Raw genomic sequence first — 18426 nt, 5'->3', positions numbered from 1 at the left:
GGTCCACTTAGCTCTACTTCATTTTCAGTCTCTGTTCCCTTTGGACCATGTCCTCATTCGAACGGACAACACATGTGTAAAATCACATTTGAACAGACAGAGGGGCACCAGGTCCCGTCCTCTGCAGGACCTAGCTTCCCTCATCTCCGTCTGGGCAGAACAACATCTACAATCCCTAAAAGCAGAGCATCTCAGAGGGATTTGGAATGTGACAGCAGACTGGCTCAGCAGACAACAGGTCATTCCGGGAGAATGGAAACTTCATCCGACCATATTCCAGCGTCTCCAACGTCGGTTCGGCGTCTTCTTGATCGACCTTTTTGCTTCCAGTCGCAATTACCAGCTTCCCAGGTACTTTGCCAGATACCTGGACACAGCAGCGGAAGCAGTGGATGCTCAGTCCATACCGTGGCCAGACGGTTTTTTGTACGCCTTCCCTCCCATACTGCTGTTAGCCAAAACACTGCGGAAGGCACGGAGCGAGAGGGCACAGTTGGTTCTGATAGCACCATATTGGCCACGCCGACCGTGGTTCTCGGATCTTCTTGCAATGTTGGTGATGGATCCTTGGACACTTCCAGTCAGGCCAGATCTTCTATCCCAGGGTCCAGTATGGCATCAGGATCCCACTTGGCTCAATCTAACAGCGTGGCTTTTGAACGGGGACATTTGAGGTCGGCTGGACTGTCTGACGCTGTTATTGATATTATCTTAGCCTCGAGACGACCATCTACCACCCGTATTTATCAACATACTTGGGTGGCTTTCTCCAAGTGGTGCCAGGCTCACCACTGCGAGCCATCCCAGGCCACTGTGCATCAGGTGCTGCAATATCTCCATAGCGGTTTTATGATGGGACTCAGACCTAACACTCTGCGTCGACATGCGTCCACTCTGTCGTCCATTCTTTCAGTCTCCTCCACTGGTGCCCCTATTTCCTCTCATCCGTTCATTAAACGTTCCCTCAGAGGCACTGCTTTACGTTCACCGGCTGTAGTCCATCGTTTTCCTTCATGGAGTCTGTCCAAGGTCCTACAAGCTTTACAACGCCCTCCGTTTGACTGTGCCTTTACGTCTGTTGTCATTCAAGGTCTTGTTCCTGGTCGCCATCACTTCTGCGAGACGAGTTTCGGAACTGGGCGCATTGTCTTCTGCTCGCCATCTCTGTGTCTTTCACAAGGACTCTGTTGTGTTGAAAACTGATCCTTCCTTCCTTCCTAAGGTCAATTCAGTTTTCCATTGCAACCAGGACATTGTACTCCCTTCATTTTGCCCGAACCCTGCTCATCCTCTAGAGAAGGCTTGGCATTCGTTGGATGTTCGGAGGGCTCTCAAGACCTACCTGTCTAGGACCCAAGAGATTCGACGGAGTCTCTGTTTGTATCCTTTCATCCAAGGTCTATGGGGCATAAAGTAGCCAATTCTACCTTATCTCGCTGGTTAAGGGCATGTATTACCTTAGCATATGAGTCCCTTAAACTCCCAGTTCCAGCTAGTATAACGGCTCATTCAACTAGGTCAGCGGCCACTACGGCTGCTTTTGCTACCAACGCTCCTGTTGCTGATATCTGCAGGGCTGTTGTTTGGTCTACCCCTCACTCGTTTATCAGGCATTATAAAATAGATCGTTATGCCTCTGCTGATGCCTCTTTTGGCAGACGAGTGTTGCAACAGGTTCTTAATGAGGATTAGCATGTGGGTGGTCCCTCCCTCTTATGGGCTGCTTTGGTACATCCCGCAGTGATGGCCGGCCTCATATGGAAAATGGACCATTGGTCTCACCTGAAAGGTGATTTTCATATGAGGACTGCCATCACAACCCTCCCAGTTGGAGGATGTATAGATATTTTACTAAGATGTTATATATTTCTGTTACGCTATTGTATTTAAAGTTACTAGTGAAGTCAAGACTGCTAGTTCTGTTATATCGCTATGTTAGAGTCATGTTATTATGCATGTTATTTTCCTGCTGGCAGGCCTGTTGGCCCTGTTCTTGTATTTTTAGATTTTTCTCTATAGACTCGCTGCGAATGAACTGGAGAGTGGGAGGGGCTTGACGCCCCTAGTCTTGACTTCAAAAACATTCTTGCCTTCGCACGATAGGTGGAGCTAATAGCCGCAGTGATGGCCGTCCTCATATGAAAATCACCCTTCAGGTGAGACCAATGGTCCATTTTGTTTACTTTCCCTGTTATTGCTTGGGTGAAACCGTATTTAAGTCATTCCTGGAATTTTTAAAGTATGAAAGTATTTCATTATAGTAGCATAGTGGCAAATTTGGACGTGCAGGGTCCCTTCATGATAGTCACACTATGCTTCCGCACAGCCACACCCCAGGATTTACCTTCTCTTCTGCACAGAATTACAGAAACTGAATAAAGCTGCTGTGTATAGGCTCCCCACGCATACACTTTCACCATGCAAGAGGTGTGTTTTAGCTAATAAGAGTCTTCTCAGCGACTGACATGTCCTTTCACTCTGATTGACTCCACTCAGCGTGAAAGGACAAAGAAGCATGCTGTTAGCCAAGTGAGAAGATTTTACTCAGTGGCTAACACGCTCCCCTTTCATGCTGATTGGCTCATACATAGGACCCTGCTCCCAAAAAAGTAAGGAGTCTAAGACCCCCACAACCCTTCTCACTCCTGATTACATAGTTTACTCAATACCCGGGAAAGAATGTGTGCAATACATGAGTTTTGGGTCAGCAGGAATCAGCTCAATTTAGAGGTGGTACAAACATGTAGCATTGTGTGTGTGTGGGGGGGTTAAAAGTCTACTTTGTAATCCATAGAAAAAAATGTTGATAGTATGTGATGGTTTCTGACAGCATTATGCACTTAAGCTGTTCAACTATTAGACCAAGGCTATCATCCAAAAAAAGGGGGCCATTTATAGACATATAAGTAACCTGTTGGGTTTCTAGTAATCAGCAATGGCTGTAGCTTCTGCAGGCAAAAAGGCAAGCTAGTGAACACTATTAAAAGCAGCCTGCCTTATTGGCACAAGCTTTTGCAGCACACTTTCCAATGCATTATTGGCTCATTAGACCACAGCCAGGATTTAAGATTTGTAACTTAATGCTTCTGCTCATGAGATTTTTTCCATCATGGTGGTATGCCTTTCTCCTCTGCAGTTTATTCCAAAGCTGTCTATCCTGAGATACCATTTTACCACAGGAGAGAAGAGACAGGAATAACTACAGTAGGGCCCCGCTTTCCGGCGTTCTGCTGATGCAGCGGCTTTCAATTAGGGGAAATTCCCCATTTTAAAGCCGATTTTGCGCTTTTGCATCATTTTTGCATCATTTTCACGCGACACAACCCATTATAGTCAATGAGTTCCGCTTTACGGCAATTTCCGCTTTACAGCGGGGGCCTGGTCCCTAACCCACCGTATAAGCGGGGCCCTACTGTATAGCACTGTTCTGGCTACCATATAATGATTTAAATGTGTCTTTGGAAACAGCATTTTAAAAACTTGAACCATATTGACACATTGATACACATTTCTTAAAATCAGTATTTGTTGATACTGAACATAAATGTTTAGATGGATATGCTTTGTTTATTCAATTTAAAAATGGTAAATCTCAATAATCATGTATCCTAGCAAAACCAGTTATATCCCTATTCAAGCATAAACCAGTTATAGGGGAGTATTTTGGGAGGATGGATAAAGTATAAAGGTTGGTTTTAAGTACATTTTTTTTAAAAATTGAAGCCAGTAGGCATCTCACATATATGAAAAACAAAATTAAAAAAACAGGAGTACTGTATTGAAATAATTACTAGAAATGGATCATTTTTAATAGCAACAATAGAAACAACAGAGGTTATGAGAGCAGTTTCAAGCTCCAGTTTTTCACCTTTTTACATACTGAGACTGACCTGGTGGTCTTAATACAGTGTACTTCATACACTATTTACAAATGCGACTTAAGGGTTGTTTACCCATCTACATTCTGTCAGCATATACTCAATCTCTTAAAACAACTTGAGGCTTTCCATGTCACTAATGCAATGCCAGTACACTGAGATTCTTATGCTATAGTAAGTCACAATGAATGCTCAAGATAGGACAACAGAAATCTAAATACTGTGCACATCACAGCCCATTTATTCCTGGACAGATCTATTAAAGGGTCAATGCGACTGCTTAAGAAAGAAAGTCAATAGAAATAATTATAATTTATTGCCTCTCTCTGGCCTTGCATTACCAACATGAAAATCTGTTAACATTTCAAGAACTTATTCAACTTGGTTTTCATAGATAAGCAAAATATTGTTTAAAGGCAGTATAGCCTAAACGGGAACTGCTTCTGAAATAATAGCGGAGCATGATTTTAAAAACCTGAACTTCAGAAGGCTGACAAGATAGGTACTGTAGATCCAGTGGCTCAAACTTAAAAAGCAAACTGTTGTAGTGCACCAACTGTGCCTCACCTTTTGGAGCTGGATTGTGAACATCCTTTGTCTGAATTACAGAGCCCTTACTAAAACCTTAATGGTAACTGAAGATGAATATTGGGGAGTACACACAACTAATTCTGAAAAGGAAATACAATATAAATATTTGTTTTTAAGGAAAAAAGAACATGATAGTTTCCCAAATCTTTATAATTTATTGCTTTAAATTAACCTGCTGTACAGTTAGTAAATCTCAGATACTGTGCAAGGCTACGAGCAGGCAATTATAGCACAAGCCACATCTCTGCAGAAGCTGAACTGAGACACATAAAAGCTTTGCTGTGAAGAAGAAAAGTACACTTGAGAAACCTCAGTGGAGCACGTGGCTTTACTGGCAGCAGAGATCATTGCTGTGTCAAAATGGACTGCAAGGCTCATAGTTTCTACACAATAGCTCCCTTTTGCTGTTTGTTACATATGAATATCTCATCTCGTCCTCAACTGTAGTGCCTGATCTAGTCTAGAAACAAAGGAACCTGAACAAATGCACAAACATGATCTAATGGCATTGTATGCATCTCTTCTGTATGAAGAAGTCAATAACGTACCAAAAGTCATTGTAATCATAGCACAAAAACAAATCCCAAACCAGCAGTAACACACAATTGGTTAGGTACATAACAGAGAAACAGATGTGACCTTGAGGACAGACTTCACTGGCAATGTACTTAAAGTAACCAGGGAGGCAGCTATTAGAAAATGCCAAGCTGTTTTGCAGTAGATCAAATTATGGACTAAAATTATCCTTGTACTTCAACAGGTTAACTTGAGATTTTAGCAAACATACTGTTAGTGAAATCTAAACAGCTTTTCCTTAATCTTTATTTCTTCAACTTACTTGGCGACAATGATGAATTTCAAGCAAAAAATATAAATGCATGCCCCAAATCACTGTATGATTACAGTTTAAAATAATAATAATAATAATAATAATAATAAATAGCTATAATTTCCCCATTCAGATACACTGAAACAATTGCTCCTAACACAAGTCTTTGTTCAACTGCTGCTCAGATTGTTTTTACTTTTATGCGACCTCTCACATACATGTTTATCACCTTCATAACAGATTAGCCTTTGAGGAACAATGTTAGAAATAATATTACAGCCTGCAAGGGCACGTATTGCAGCCCAGGAGTTTTCAGTATTAAAGTTATAAGGGTACACAAAGCCACAGAGGAACACCAGTGTGAACAGTTATAAAGAACTCAAAATACTGACATGAAAATAAGTGTCTGCTTTACTCAAAAGCTAGAGAGTGCATAAAGATTTAACCATTTCAATGCAATGGCGACTCCAAAGTATAGACCAGATAATAAAAGCCTTCTTTTGAAATCAGATTTTTTAAAAAGTTGCTCTTTTAACTTTTTGGTGCAAGTGCAGATGCTAGTTCCCCCATCCTTCAGAAAATCATTGCCACTTTTCATTCCACTCATAATGGAAGCAACTTTACACAGTGCAAATAGTTTGTTCATTCATATTTACATGCCTCTCAAAAAACCAAAACTAAAAAAATACACATTTTCCAGTTCTGATCATATTGTATCAGACTAGTTCCCTTGGAACTTTTATAACAGTGGCGATAACCACTTCAGGTACAAAGGATAAAGTTCGCTGGCCAGAACCTACTTATATCCAACACTAGCAGGAAGGAAAATCTGCGTACAGCCTTTCTGGTAGTGCCTGTCTCCAAGTGGCTGATAAAAGTAGATCTCAATGTAATGCCGATGAAACTATCACACAATTTTTCCCAGCTATGCTCAAAATATAGAATCCAACACAAAACATATTTTTGCCTTGTTAATACAATTTTTAACACTACTTGGTCTTCCAAAATCTGGAGTGCAATGGCATCTCATTGCAATATAGCTTTCATTCTTCCTCATGCTGAAGTGCTATGAGGTTAACCTGCTGCCAAGTACATAAAAGAATAGTTAGATTCCTGTTTTCCTACTATGCCAATATTGGCAGATTACATGGTGAGTCATCTGGTAAAGCAACATGGGGCTATGGTTGTTTGTAAGTAATATGCCTCAGAAGATTCCTTAGACTTGTAATGCTCTTTTGTCTCTTTCTGTGTGAGCACCATGGCTACTGCAGTTCATGTTATGCATGACAATCCTTTCAGGTGTCTGCTGCACCGACTTCTTTGGAACAAAAATAATGCACAACCATTGCATTGGGATAGCGGGCAAAGGCACTATAGGAAGAAAAAAGTCAGTGTATCGGGTTACTGAATTCTCTTAATTCTTTGTATCATTATACAAACAACACTTGATATAGTGATCTTCAGAAGTTCATAGGACTGACACTTGTTTACAAAAAATACTTTTTCCAAGGTTACATCTGCATCAGCATTTCTCTTTTTGCAGCTCTTAGAATTTTGTTTCCTTTGTGTTCTTGTTTTATTATTATTATTTATTAAATTTATATTCCGCCCTTCCTCCCACCCTAGCACTGCATGTTTCCTCTTGTTGCTAGTTAAATGGTTTATCTAGTGTTTGGAGCAGCTTTGGGGGGGAAATCCAAAGCCTCCCCCCTCTCATCAATATATGAATTTTTGTGTATACTTTCTGTTTGGAGAACTGCATCACAAAATTTGGGGAAATGCATATTTCAAATGCTAGCTCTGTCAGTTCACTTATTTGTATTAGGAAAGTTTGAATTAGGGAAGTTTGCTTTAAAATGCAAACCAAATGAATTTCTACTCCATCCCTAATACCCACTTATCTGGGAACGTCTCATTGAATTTAATGGATCTTACTTCTGAGTAAACATGCTTAGGAGTGCATTATCAGAGAATTAACTATACACTTTGGGAATACCTAGGCAGCTATCCTAGCCCACAGCTACACTTTCACAGAAAGTCTGTACACTAACCAGACTGAATAGCAACTTTACATACCTATTTCCGATCTTTTTTTTACACACATTGCAAAGTTTTTCCTCTGTGATTATGCACTTCACTTGCTGAAGTAAAATCCGTTCCTCCTGTACCTATGGCAAAATAAGAAGTTAGAATAGAACTTTCTCTCACAGGTGTCCTGAAGAAATTGGCCTTTTTAACCATTTAGCTCATTTGTGCTGCCATTTTTGGTATTACAATTTACCAATTTCATAATATAATCTCTGGAGGCAACACTCACTCTTGTACACCCCAAAAATTGTTTTAGACTTTCCCCTTGATAATTATGGATGAGAAACATGGACAACATACTCTCAGGAATTCAGCATGGAGAAGGTTTTTAAGTATTTGATTGAATCGCTTCCTCTGGGCATTTTCTTCAAGGACTTTTTCCAAGAAGATTCGGATCTCTCTAATTTGAGTATTTGCTGGGAGGAGGTTTATTGCCTACAGACACAACAAAAGTGAAATTAATGTGTTAAGATTCCTCCAAAAAATAGTTCAAGTATTCTAATATTTGTCAAATATTCACAGCCATTAGTATGGGGGGGGAATATATCTGGCAAAGTTCTGTTTATACAGAATCACAAGTTATGTGTACATCAGCTCTCTGGATACAGCTTAATTTTCTTTGCAAAAAAAGTGGTTCTTTAAGTTGCTTGTTGAAGACAAAAGTATTCACATATAAAAGCTAGTTTCTTCATGCAGTAGAGGTTCTTTGTATTGCAGCTTCTCCATTCTATATTGTAGCTTCATCACTCTAAAAAAATAAAATAAGAAGTCCTTACTTTGGTAGTGTCCAACTTGCTATGATGAAGTTCTAAAACCTGCAATGCATCCTGGAGATTGGCTTGAGGCTCCAATAGTTTCATCTTGATTGGTCCCAAGCAGTGAACACTAGGTGGAGACAGGTACATCCGGAGAAGAGACAGGTATACCTGTTTGACAAAAAACAAACCATTGCACTTTAAAACCACTCCAAAATGGCTGGACCTAGCCAATCCATAACACAGAGAGACTATTACATCTTACAACACTATCTTTATCTTGATAAAAGTATTTACAGCTTTAGACAAGCTATTGCTAAAATTATATGAACAGAAATGTGTACTCTATACACATATGAGTTGAGACACTATCACACCCAATGCGCACACAGAGCTCCTGGGCACATAGAGTTTCCCATTCATTTCAGAAGACAGAGCTTATCTTTCTGCAAAAAAGAAATGCACTAAGTAGTATACTGCAGCCCCCTTGGGTATTTATGTCTGGATTGAGGATATAAATAATTGTGTAAGTGCGTATAGAAACAATCCTACTGTACAAAGTTAAAACTAGTATTTGTTGCCCTGCCTACTTTTGCTTCCAGCCCTGGCCATCATAGCTATGTAGACCTGGAAGGCTGCCTAGAAGGGAATGTGGCCCTTGGTCTGAAAAAGATCCCTCACCCCTGCTTTAGATGGGTGTCTGGTCTTGTTTTTCACTTAAATTGTGGGCACTACACAATTCAACCAGCCAAAGATAGTCCACCTACTAAAACATTAAAAAGCCTTTTCATGTGAAAATACATTCTGTTTTCTATTATTTTCCCACTGTGCTTTCTTGCTTTTAAAAAAAATAATTTAACTGGACAGTCATCTTCCTTGTTGGTCAGGCATCATACAGAGATGCTAACTGATATGTCTGTTTAGCTTTTGGCAAAGTACTATGCTCTAATGTAAACTATCTGTTCACTTTGTCCACTATTGTATTATGCTCTATGAGGTGTTGCTGTTTAATTTTGTTTGTATGTTTAACAGAATAATTTAATAAAAATTGTTTTACAAAAAAAAATTGGATGCAGAAATGTATCCAATTAACAGGAGGAACATTCATACCTATTCTGGTCTTTTGTTTTTCTCATTATTAGAAGACTGCTCCTCAACATTTTAGAACATGGCTTCAGATCAATCTGCAAATTCATGAAAACAAACTCACTTGCTAATAGCTTTGACTAAACACTAGCCACTGAACCAGAACACACATGAAGTCTTCTTGGTGAAGCATTGTTGAGAAGCTGAAACCATTAAGTATATTCTTCAGGATTCAACATTCAGAAATCAAGAGAAAAGTCCTAACAGACAGAGCTGTCAAAAAAGTAATGAGGGGGCATATATAACTTAAAAACGGGACTTACAACAAAAGGTTGCAGTGTGGAGTACTCTTGTTCAGCAGTACAGTTAGCAATTTTAGATTCTGAGCGTTATGGTATTACATGCAGCAATTTTACTTCACTTTCTTCAATGTGAAGCACACAATGAACCTCACTGCCTAAACACACAGACATGGAATCTGATCCTATGCATGGATGGCTTTAAAAAAGGATTAGACAAATTCATGGAGGAAAAGGTTATCAATGGCTACTAGCCATGATAACTATGTTCTACCTCCAGTGTTGGAGGCAATATGCCTCTGAGTACCAACTGCTGGAAATCACAAGTGGGGAGAGTGCTCTTCAACTGAGGTCCTGCTTTTGGGCTTCCCATAGGCATCTGGTTGGCCATTGTGAGAACAGGATGCAAGGCTAGATGGGTCTTTGGTCTGATCCAGCAGGACTCTTCTTATGCTCTTATAGTTACTCAGAATTTAAATTTGGGTGGAAGACTATACATTTCTGCTGTAGAATTAAAATGTAGTATTCCCCCTCTCCAATAATGATATTGTTAACAGTATCATTTTGGAAAGGGGCTTTACCACTGCCACCCAATCTCTTCTCTCTCCCCTCCCCTTCTTCCCTCTTCCCCCTTCCCCCATCATTGCCCCTCCCAAATGGTCAGTTTCACCTGTAGAAGAGTAAATCTCTCTGAACTCAATGAGCATTCAAATAATCAAACCTCCCCTCCCACCACTCCCCTCCCCCTTCCTTCCCCCTCCCACCACTCCCCCCTCCCTCCCCTCATCTCCCCCTCCCTCCATCTCCCCTCTCCTCTCCTCCTCCCCCTCTTTCCTCATGGTCAGTTTCACCTATCCTAAGCATGATTGGAAGCAACTCAATAAGCAAGCAAATGATCCAACCTGTCCTCCTTCCTTCCCCTCTGACCCCATCCTTATAAAATTCCAAGTCTTGCAAGCTCATTTGTTCCAGATTTAAAACGTTTTATTCACCTTGATTACTTCCCATGCAATTTGTTAACATTGCAAACTATGTAACAGAAATGAGACAATTAATACAAATGTTTTGCGTGAATGTGTGACACAAGCTTCAAGACACTGGAAAACACGCTACTCACATCTTTGTTGCCATCTTTACTTTTATCATAGTTTTTGTGACAGTAACTGAAACACAACAACATAAACAGGAAATTCAGAGTTGCACTGAAGTCCAGCATATTAAAATTACATATTTTAACTTATGTCTACAATTACCAGTGAAATATTTAAACAGGTTTTCAATTTTGCAAATGATTTTTTTTAAAGGACTGATAGCCATGTAAGAAACAAGAATACTTTCTGGGATTAAATATTTCTAGAAGCCATATTTATGCAGACATATTTTGTGAATGAATCATATATCTATGCAAAACAAACAAACCAGTACACTTCATAAGTGCACCTGCTTGCTTATACTTGCTTTGTTTACATGAGACTGATTTAGTTCATAAACTATTACTAACTGGCTACTAGGGCCCCCTGAGGGTAAAGTGGTTTAACATTATATCTAAAGCCTAATTTCATGCCCCCCAAACAAAGGGAAGAAATCACATAACTGATAATAATGTAGTGTAATATCAATATTTAGTAAACCATATTTAAAAAAGGGGGGGGAAATGGTTTGGCAGCAAGTGCTAAACAGATCTACAATATAAATCTGAGAAATTAGCTAGTACAGATATGTGTGCCTGAGGCGCAGTCTTTCATTTTTAGCAGGGAAAGGAAATAAGACAATGCAACTCGGAAGCTGCAGTTAGTACCACCTTCAGCATAACATAGAGCAAGTTGACAGCATGGTGCACACACAGAGCCCTTCCCTGGTGCCTACAGGACCCTCTTCGCCACCCCTCCCTCCTGCTTAAATTAGGCTTGATTCTATTGTAGACAATATATAAGGTTGCAGTGTTTGGTTGCAGGGAATGCGTGTGTGATGCCCGCAACAGTTTTTCCAGTTTGCAAATATGCTCACCGGCCAAAAACATTGGCAATCCCTGAGGGAGAGGAAGACAAGTCAAGGTTGGAAATGACCACCTGGACACTGTAGCATATATGATTGGCTACATATATCTCCCACTCAAGCAGGTAAGCAAGTGCTGATTTTGTCTGCTTCTGTAAAAATTAACAAAGTATCAATATTAAACAGAGACATACTTTACAGCCATTGTGGTATCCTTCAGGATATGAACATATATAAAAAGGGCTTGTTCATGATTCCCCATACGTCCCAGCAGTAGAGCACGTTCTTCTAAGAGGCCTGGGGGCGGGAGTACAAAAGTAGCTATTATTGTCTTCAAGAGTAGCATTATTCAGCAAAGTCGACTATGGGAATGTGTCATGAGAATTAATGAGGAGAAAAAGAGGGAATTAAGCAGTGGAGGAATACAGCATTTTATTACAATGCCTGGACAGAAGCAACAGGAAGATATGGCTGCCTGAGGTAGAGCTCCCATTATTCTGAAGGTCAGTAGCATCACACAGCCTCATTTGTTTAGTCACCATTTGTCAGTTACCCATCTTTTTTTCAACAATGAGCATTTCAAACATTGTTCTTCCCATAAAATGGACCATTGGTCTCACCTGAAGGGTGATTTTCATAGGAGGCCTGCCATCAAGCGGGTTATAGCTCCACCTATCGTCCGAAGGCAAGAATGTTTTGAAGTCAAGACTAGGGGCATCAGGCCCTTCCCACTCTTCAGTTCATTTGCAGCGAGTCCAAAGAGAGATATCTAAAAATGCAGGAAGAAAGGCCAACGGGCCTACCAGCAAGATCATAACACAATAGCAATATTCATAATAATATGACTCTAACATAGCGATATAACATTAATAGCAGTCTCGACTTCACTAGTAAATCAAAATATAATAGCGTAACAGGAATATATGAAAAAAACCCCAAAATATCTAGGTATCCTCCAACTGGGAGGGTCGTGATGGCAGTCCTCCTATGAAAATCACCCTTCAGGTGAGACCAATGGTCCATTTTCCATAGGAGGACTGCCATCAAGCGGGATGTACCAAAGCAGCCCATAACAGGGAGGGACCACCCACATCCTAATAATCATTAAGAACCTGTTGCAACACTCGTCTGCCAAAACAGGCAGAGGCAGAGGCATAACGATCTATTTTGTAATGCCTTATAAACGAGTGTGGGGTAGACCAAACAGCAGCTCTGCAAATATCAGCAACAGGAGCGTTGGTAGCAAAAGCAGCTGTAGTGGCCGCTGACCTAGTGGAATGAGCTGTTATACTAGCTGGAACTGGAAGCTTAAGGGACTCATAAGCTAAGGTAATACATGCACGCAACCAGCGGGATAAGGTGGAATTAGCTACTTTATGCCCCATAGAATGTGGATGAAAGGATACAAACAAAGACTCAGTTCGTCGTATATCCTGGGTCCTAGACAGGTAGGTCTTGAGAGCCCTCCGAACATCCAATGAATGCCAAGCCTTCTCTAGAGGATGGGTAGGATTCGGACAAAATGAAGGAAGAACAATGTCCTGGTTGCAATGGAAAACTGAATTGACCTTGGGACGGAAGGAAGGATCAATCTTCAGCACAACAGAGTCCTTGTGAAAGACACAGAGATGGCGGGCAGAAGACAATGCGCCCAGTTCCGAAACTCGTCTCGCAGAGGTGATCGCGATCAGGAACAGGACCTTGAATGACAACAGACGTAAAGGCACAGTCCTAAGGGGCTCGAACGGAGGGCGTTGTAAAGCCTGTAGGACCTTCGACAAACTCCATGAGGGAAAACGGTGGAATACAGCCGGTGAGCATAGTGCGGTTCCCCTCAGAAAACATTTGATGAACGGGTGTGAGGGAATAGGAGCACCAGCGGAGGACACTGAGAGAACGGACGACAGAGTGGATGCATGTCGACGTAAGGTGTTGGGTCTAAGTCCCATCAGGAGGCCCCTATGAAGGAATTGCAGCACCTGTTGTATTGTGGCCTGGGAAGGATTGAGGTTCTGGGACTGACACCACCTGGAGAATGCCACCCAAGTATGTTGATATATACGGGTGGTGGATGGTTTTCTCGAGGCCAAGATAATGTCAATAACAGCGTCAGACAGGCCAGCAGACCTTAAATGTCCCCGTTCAAAAGCCACGCTGTTAGTTTGAGCCAATTGGGATCCTGATGCAATATTGGGGCCTCGGATAAGAGGTCTGGCCTGACTGGGAGCGTCCAAGGGTCCGTCACTGACATGGCAAGGAAATCCGAGAACCACGGTCGACGGGGCCAATATGGAGCTATCAGAACCAGTTTGGCCCTCTCACGTCGCGCCTTCCTCAAGGTTCTGGCTAACAGTGGTATTGGAGGGAAGGCGTACAATAGGCCATCCGGCCACGGAAGCGACAGGGCATCCACCGCTTCCGCTGTCGTGTCCAGGTATCGAGCGAAGTACCTGGGTAGCTGGCAATTGCGACTGGAGGCAAATAGATCGACTGAGAAGACGCCGAACCGACACTGGAGAAGATAGAAAATGGTCGGATGACGTTTCCATTCTCCCGGAAAGACCTGTTGTCTGCTGAGCCAGTCTGCTGTCACATTCCAAATTCCTCTGAGATGTTCTGCTTTTAAGGATTGCAGATGTTGCTCTGCCCAGTCGAATATGAGGGAAGCTAGGTTCTGCAGAGGACGGGACCTGGTCCCCCCTTGTCTGTTTAAATGAGGTTTGGCACACGTGTCCTCTGTTCGAATGAGAACATGGTCCAAGTGGAACAGAGACTGAAAATGGAGCAGAGCTAAGTGGACAGCCTTCAGTTCCAGACAACTGATGCTCTGAGTCTGCTCTGCTGTGGTCCAAACCCCTTGAACGAACTGGGAGTTGCAGTGGGCTCCCCAGCCGAGGAGACTGGCATCTGTGGTGATAACAGTCCTGCGGGGTTCTCTGAACGGAGTGCCCTGGGTGAGATGTTGGACCCTCGTCCACCAGCGGAATGAAAGACGCAGTGTGGGGCTCAAGGGAATTGCTCGATGATTTGACCTGACAATGTCCTGCTGAAACGGCAACAAAGCCCACTGGAGTTGGCGAGTATGAGCTCGAGCCCATGGCACAATATGGATGGTGGACACCAACATTCCGACAGCCCTGGCTAGAAGCATGACATCTGCAGTTGCGTGGTGCATCAGAGACCGTGCAATGTCTGTGATAGCAGTTATGCGGTCTGGAGACAGGAACACCGTCGCCTGCAGGGTGTCCAACATCGCCCCTAGATGTTGTAGGCGTTGGGTTGGTTGGAGATGGCTTTTGTCGAAATTGACTAGCCAGCCGTAGGCCTGCAAGACATGGAGCGTGAGTGTTAGATGGCGATGAGCCAGCTCCCTGGAACTCACCCGTATTAAAAGATCGTCCAAGTAGGAGTAGATATGCACCCCTTGAAGCCAGAGGTAAGCCACTAGTATGAGTAGCACCTTGGTAAATACTCTCGGGGCAGATGAGAGGCCGAACGGCATCGCTCAATATTGAAAATGCTGGGGGCCGAAGGCAAACCGAAGGAATTTTCTGTGGGCTATGCAAATAGGCACATGGAGATACGCTTCCTTTAGGTCGATAGAAGCCAGGAAGTCTCCTTCGTGAAGCCTTTCTGTAATGGAGTGGAGGGATTCCATTTTGAACCTGCGATACTTTACGAAACGGTTGATGAACTTGAGGTCCAACACCGCCCTCCATAACAGATCTCGTTTGGGCACAGCAAATAGGAGGGAGTACACCCCTTCCGACCTCTCTGTTGTAGGGACTGGCTCTATCGCCGCTGTGTCCAAGAGGTGATGTATGGCTGTCTGCATGATGCAGTGCCTGGCTGGTGCTCTGGGACAAGGGGAGGGATGAAATCTGTCTGGAGGGATTGCCGAAAACTCTAGTGCATAGCCATAACAAAAAAGATCTCTGATCCAGGCGACCTGAGTCAGACGCAGCCAATGGTCTCCAAACAGAAGCAGTTTGCCCCCAACCGGTATCGCGTCAGTACTGTCTGTGCTGGCGCGACCCTCCCCTATATGAGGACATTGAGGTACCTCTGCGCCCCTGGTACTGACCTCTGCCTGGGAAGCGTCTGTTCCAGACTCCCCTGGAGGGACGGAAATCATAGGTTTGGAAATCGCGGCCTCGTCCCCCGGGCCGCGTTCCTCAAAAGGGCTGGGTCGTGCGGTATGAGGTGAAACGTCTGAAGGGCCTGCGATCAACGTTCCTGACAGTGGCCAAGACAGGCTTTTGAGCATCGTTGGGGTCAACAAGTACTGCTTTAGGGCTTCCTCGCCGAAGAGTAATGAGCCGGAATAAGGCGCCCTTGATAAATTAACTCTGGCTGTAGAGTCCGCTTGCCAGTGATGAAGCCAGAGGGTCCACCGAGTGACTACCTGAGCTGCCATAGCTCTTGCTCCCAGCTGATTTGCGTCCAAGGTGGCATCAGCCACAAACGCCGCTGTCTTGCGCAATTTCATCAGTGACCTCCTCAGAGAGACAGGATCGGGATTAGGATCATCTAAGAAGTCATCCAACCACATCATTGCTGCCCTGGAAAAGATGGAAGCTGATGCAGAGGCTCGCATGGAGAAAGCGGTGGCCTCATGGTTTTTGCGTAAGGCAAAGTCCAGCCTCCGCTTTAAATGTGAATCTCCTTCCCTCGGCAAAAGGGATCTAGAGACTAGACTAGAAATCGGCTCGTCTATGCCAGGGACGGCCAGTCTGCTTGCAAATTCCGGAGCCAGCTTGTCCGCAAGGGCGTTACCGTAAAACGGCGTGTTTGTAATGGGTGAGACCGTTCGTCCTTGGCCAGCTTAGCAATAGAATCTGGCACAGGAAGGTAGTGCTCTGCTGGCATGGGGGATTTCAGGACCCTGGCCCCTTTAATAGCAGGAGTGGCAGCTGCAGGTTGTGTAGATTGTAGACCAAGGGTGTTCAGTACTCTGCGAGCAAGGGGCTGATAATCGGAGACATCAAACAGATGATAAGATGTATCCTCCTCTTGCTCCGACTGGTCACTCCAGTTGTCACCTTCGGCTTGCATAGCATATGGCGGGTCCTCCCCACAAGAGACGTCATCGACAAACCTGCCCCTGGCAATGTCAAAAGGGTTTGGAGAACATGATGGATCTGCCTCATAGCGGCCCAGATCATCAGGTTGTCTGCAAACACTCTGCTGAGGCATGGCAGTGACCTGTGACTGTGACTGTGTTTGAGAGAAGAACGACAGCATGTCTTGTAGTTGCGATATGAACTCCTGAGACAGCTGCAGCCCCGGTGTGGGAGATGGTTGCGCATGTAAAGGCAAAGATATGGGCGGCTCAGCAGGCTGAGAAGAGGAATGAGCCCTAGGTGGTACCATGGGAGGAGGATAGCTGGCTGCTGGTTGGTCAGGAAACCCTGGAAAGTCCTCCTCGGAGGATGGGGCCGGAGAATTAAACAGATTTGTTAATGGTTCCTGGCCCGCCTCCGCAGAAATCGGTACAGAAACGTAGCGTGCCCACTTGGTTGTGTTGTGGCTGGATATATGCTTGGTTTTGGCAACCGCTTTGACGTGTTTGTGCTTGGTTGCCTTAGATTGTTTAGGCTTGGTTGCCTGAGCTGTCACTGGCTGTTCCGCCATCATATATTTTCGAGGGGGTTCAGTACACGGCCACGGATGGAGCAGAATGTACAGACCCGAACAGGCTCAGTACACGGCCACGGATGGGGCAGAATGTACAGATTCAACAGCGTTGGTACATGGCCACGGATGGGATAGAATGTACAGATTCAACAGCGTTGGTACACAGCCACAGATGGGGCAGAATGTACAGTATGAACAGCCTTGGTACACGGCCACGGATGGGGCAGAATGTACAGTTCAAACAGCCTTTGTACAGTATGAACAGCCTTGGTACACGGCCACGGATGGGGCAGAATGTACAGGTTCAAATAGTTTCAGTAGTCAGCATCAGTAGCGGATTGAGTAGAGGAACCTGTGTAGGATTATAGGTATCCTATCTTGCAGCACACACACAAAAAAATAGATCTCGTTGTGGGAGCTGACTTGCAGCCTTTGGCTCTGTTATCCACAGCCCTTGTCAGTTAGACCCCTTTTCAGTATGGAACAGGCTAAACATAAAGAGCGGGAAAAGAGGGTCAAACAAAATGGCGCCCGTTAAAAGAGCGGGAAAAAATTCAATCAAAAAGGGTGTAGGGACGAAGAAGAAGCAATGGCGGACACTGAGGAGCACCAGCGAGCTGAAATGGGGCTGGCCAGAAAAAATTATGTGCAACAGAACGGCCTCAAAAACGGCCAGAAATACGCTCTACAGCCGCGGGGCTGAGAAACAAAATCGCGGCTTAAAAGGCCAGATAAAAATTCTCTGCCAAGGAGGCCGAACGGCCAGCGAAATCCCAGCAGCCGCTGGAACCGTTGCAGAGGGGAGAAGCTGCAGCCGCAGGCTCCTGAAGACCGTCGCGGCGAGACTTTTTTTTTTTTTAATGCCGCGGAACGAGTCGGGGGAGGCAGAGCAGCCCAACTAATAAGAGCCGCTGAGAGGAAAAGAGAGAGAGAGCCGCAGCCACAGGCTCCTGGAGGGGAAAATTTAAAGGAACCACCGCGAAGTCAAATGCCGCGGCAGGAGCTGGGAAGGTGGCAACCCAACAAACAAAGGGACGTTGAAAACAAAAGGAGCCACAGCTGCAGGCTCCTGGGGTAGGCGGCAAGCCGTAAAGGCACGAAAAAAGCGGCGGCGCAGACCAGGAAGCTGCAGCCGCAAGCTCCTGGTTTAAGGCTGCGTCCGCTGCCTGAGGAAGGGACAACCGCAGCCGCGGTCTCCCTAAGTCGTCATTAAGCTAGGGACTGACGAAAAACACAGGGAAGGAACAACCCCCCAAAGAAATTCCCCA

At 44.1% G+C, this 18426-nt stretch overlaps 1 protein-coding gene across 1 annotated transcript in view; it reads right to left on the bottom strand.

Moving 5' to 3' along the window:
- Positions 1–3784: 3784 nt before the first annotated feature.
- The window catches only part of VPS39 (VPS39 subunit of HOPS complex), a 44331-nt gene continuing 29689 nt past the window's right edge, over positions 3785–18426 (bottom strand). Inside the window, exons 20-25 of the mRNA XM_061611314.1 lie at positions 11716–11818; positions 10644–10689; positions 8163–8312; positions 7687–7821; positions 7375–7466; positions 3785–6669 (exon numbers count right to left, since the gene is read on the bottom strand). Of these exons, the coding sequence (XP_061467298.1) occupies positions 6594–6669; positions 7375–7466; positions 7687–7821; positions 8163–8312; positions 10644–10689; positions 11716–11818 (602 nt within the window). The 3' untranslated portion in view covers positions 3785–6593. The remainder of the gene's footprint in view (positions 6670–7374; positions 7467–7686; positions 7822–8162; positions 8313–10643; positions 10690–11715; positions 11819–18426) is intronic.

Source organism: Rhineura floridana, chromosome 2 (genome assembly GCF_030035675.1).
Source record: "Rhineura floridana isolate rRhiFlo1 chromosome 2, rRhiFlo1.hap2, whole genome shotgun sequence".
NCBI classification, from domain to species: Eukaryota; Metazoa; Chordata; class Lepidosauria; order Squamata; family Rhineuridae; genus Rhineura; species Rhineura floridana.
This window is presented reverse-complemented; position numbering and strand designations above follow the sequence as displayed.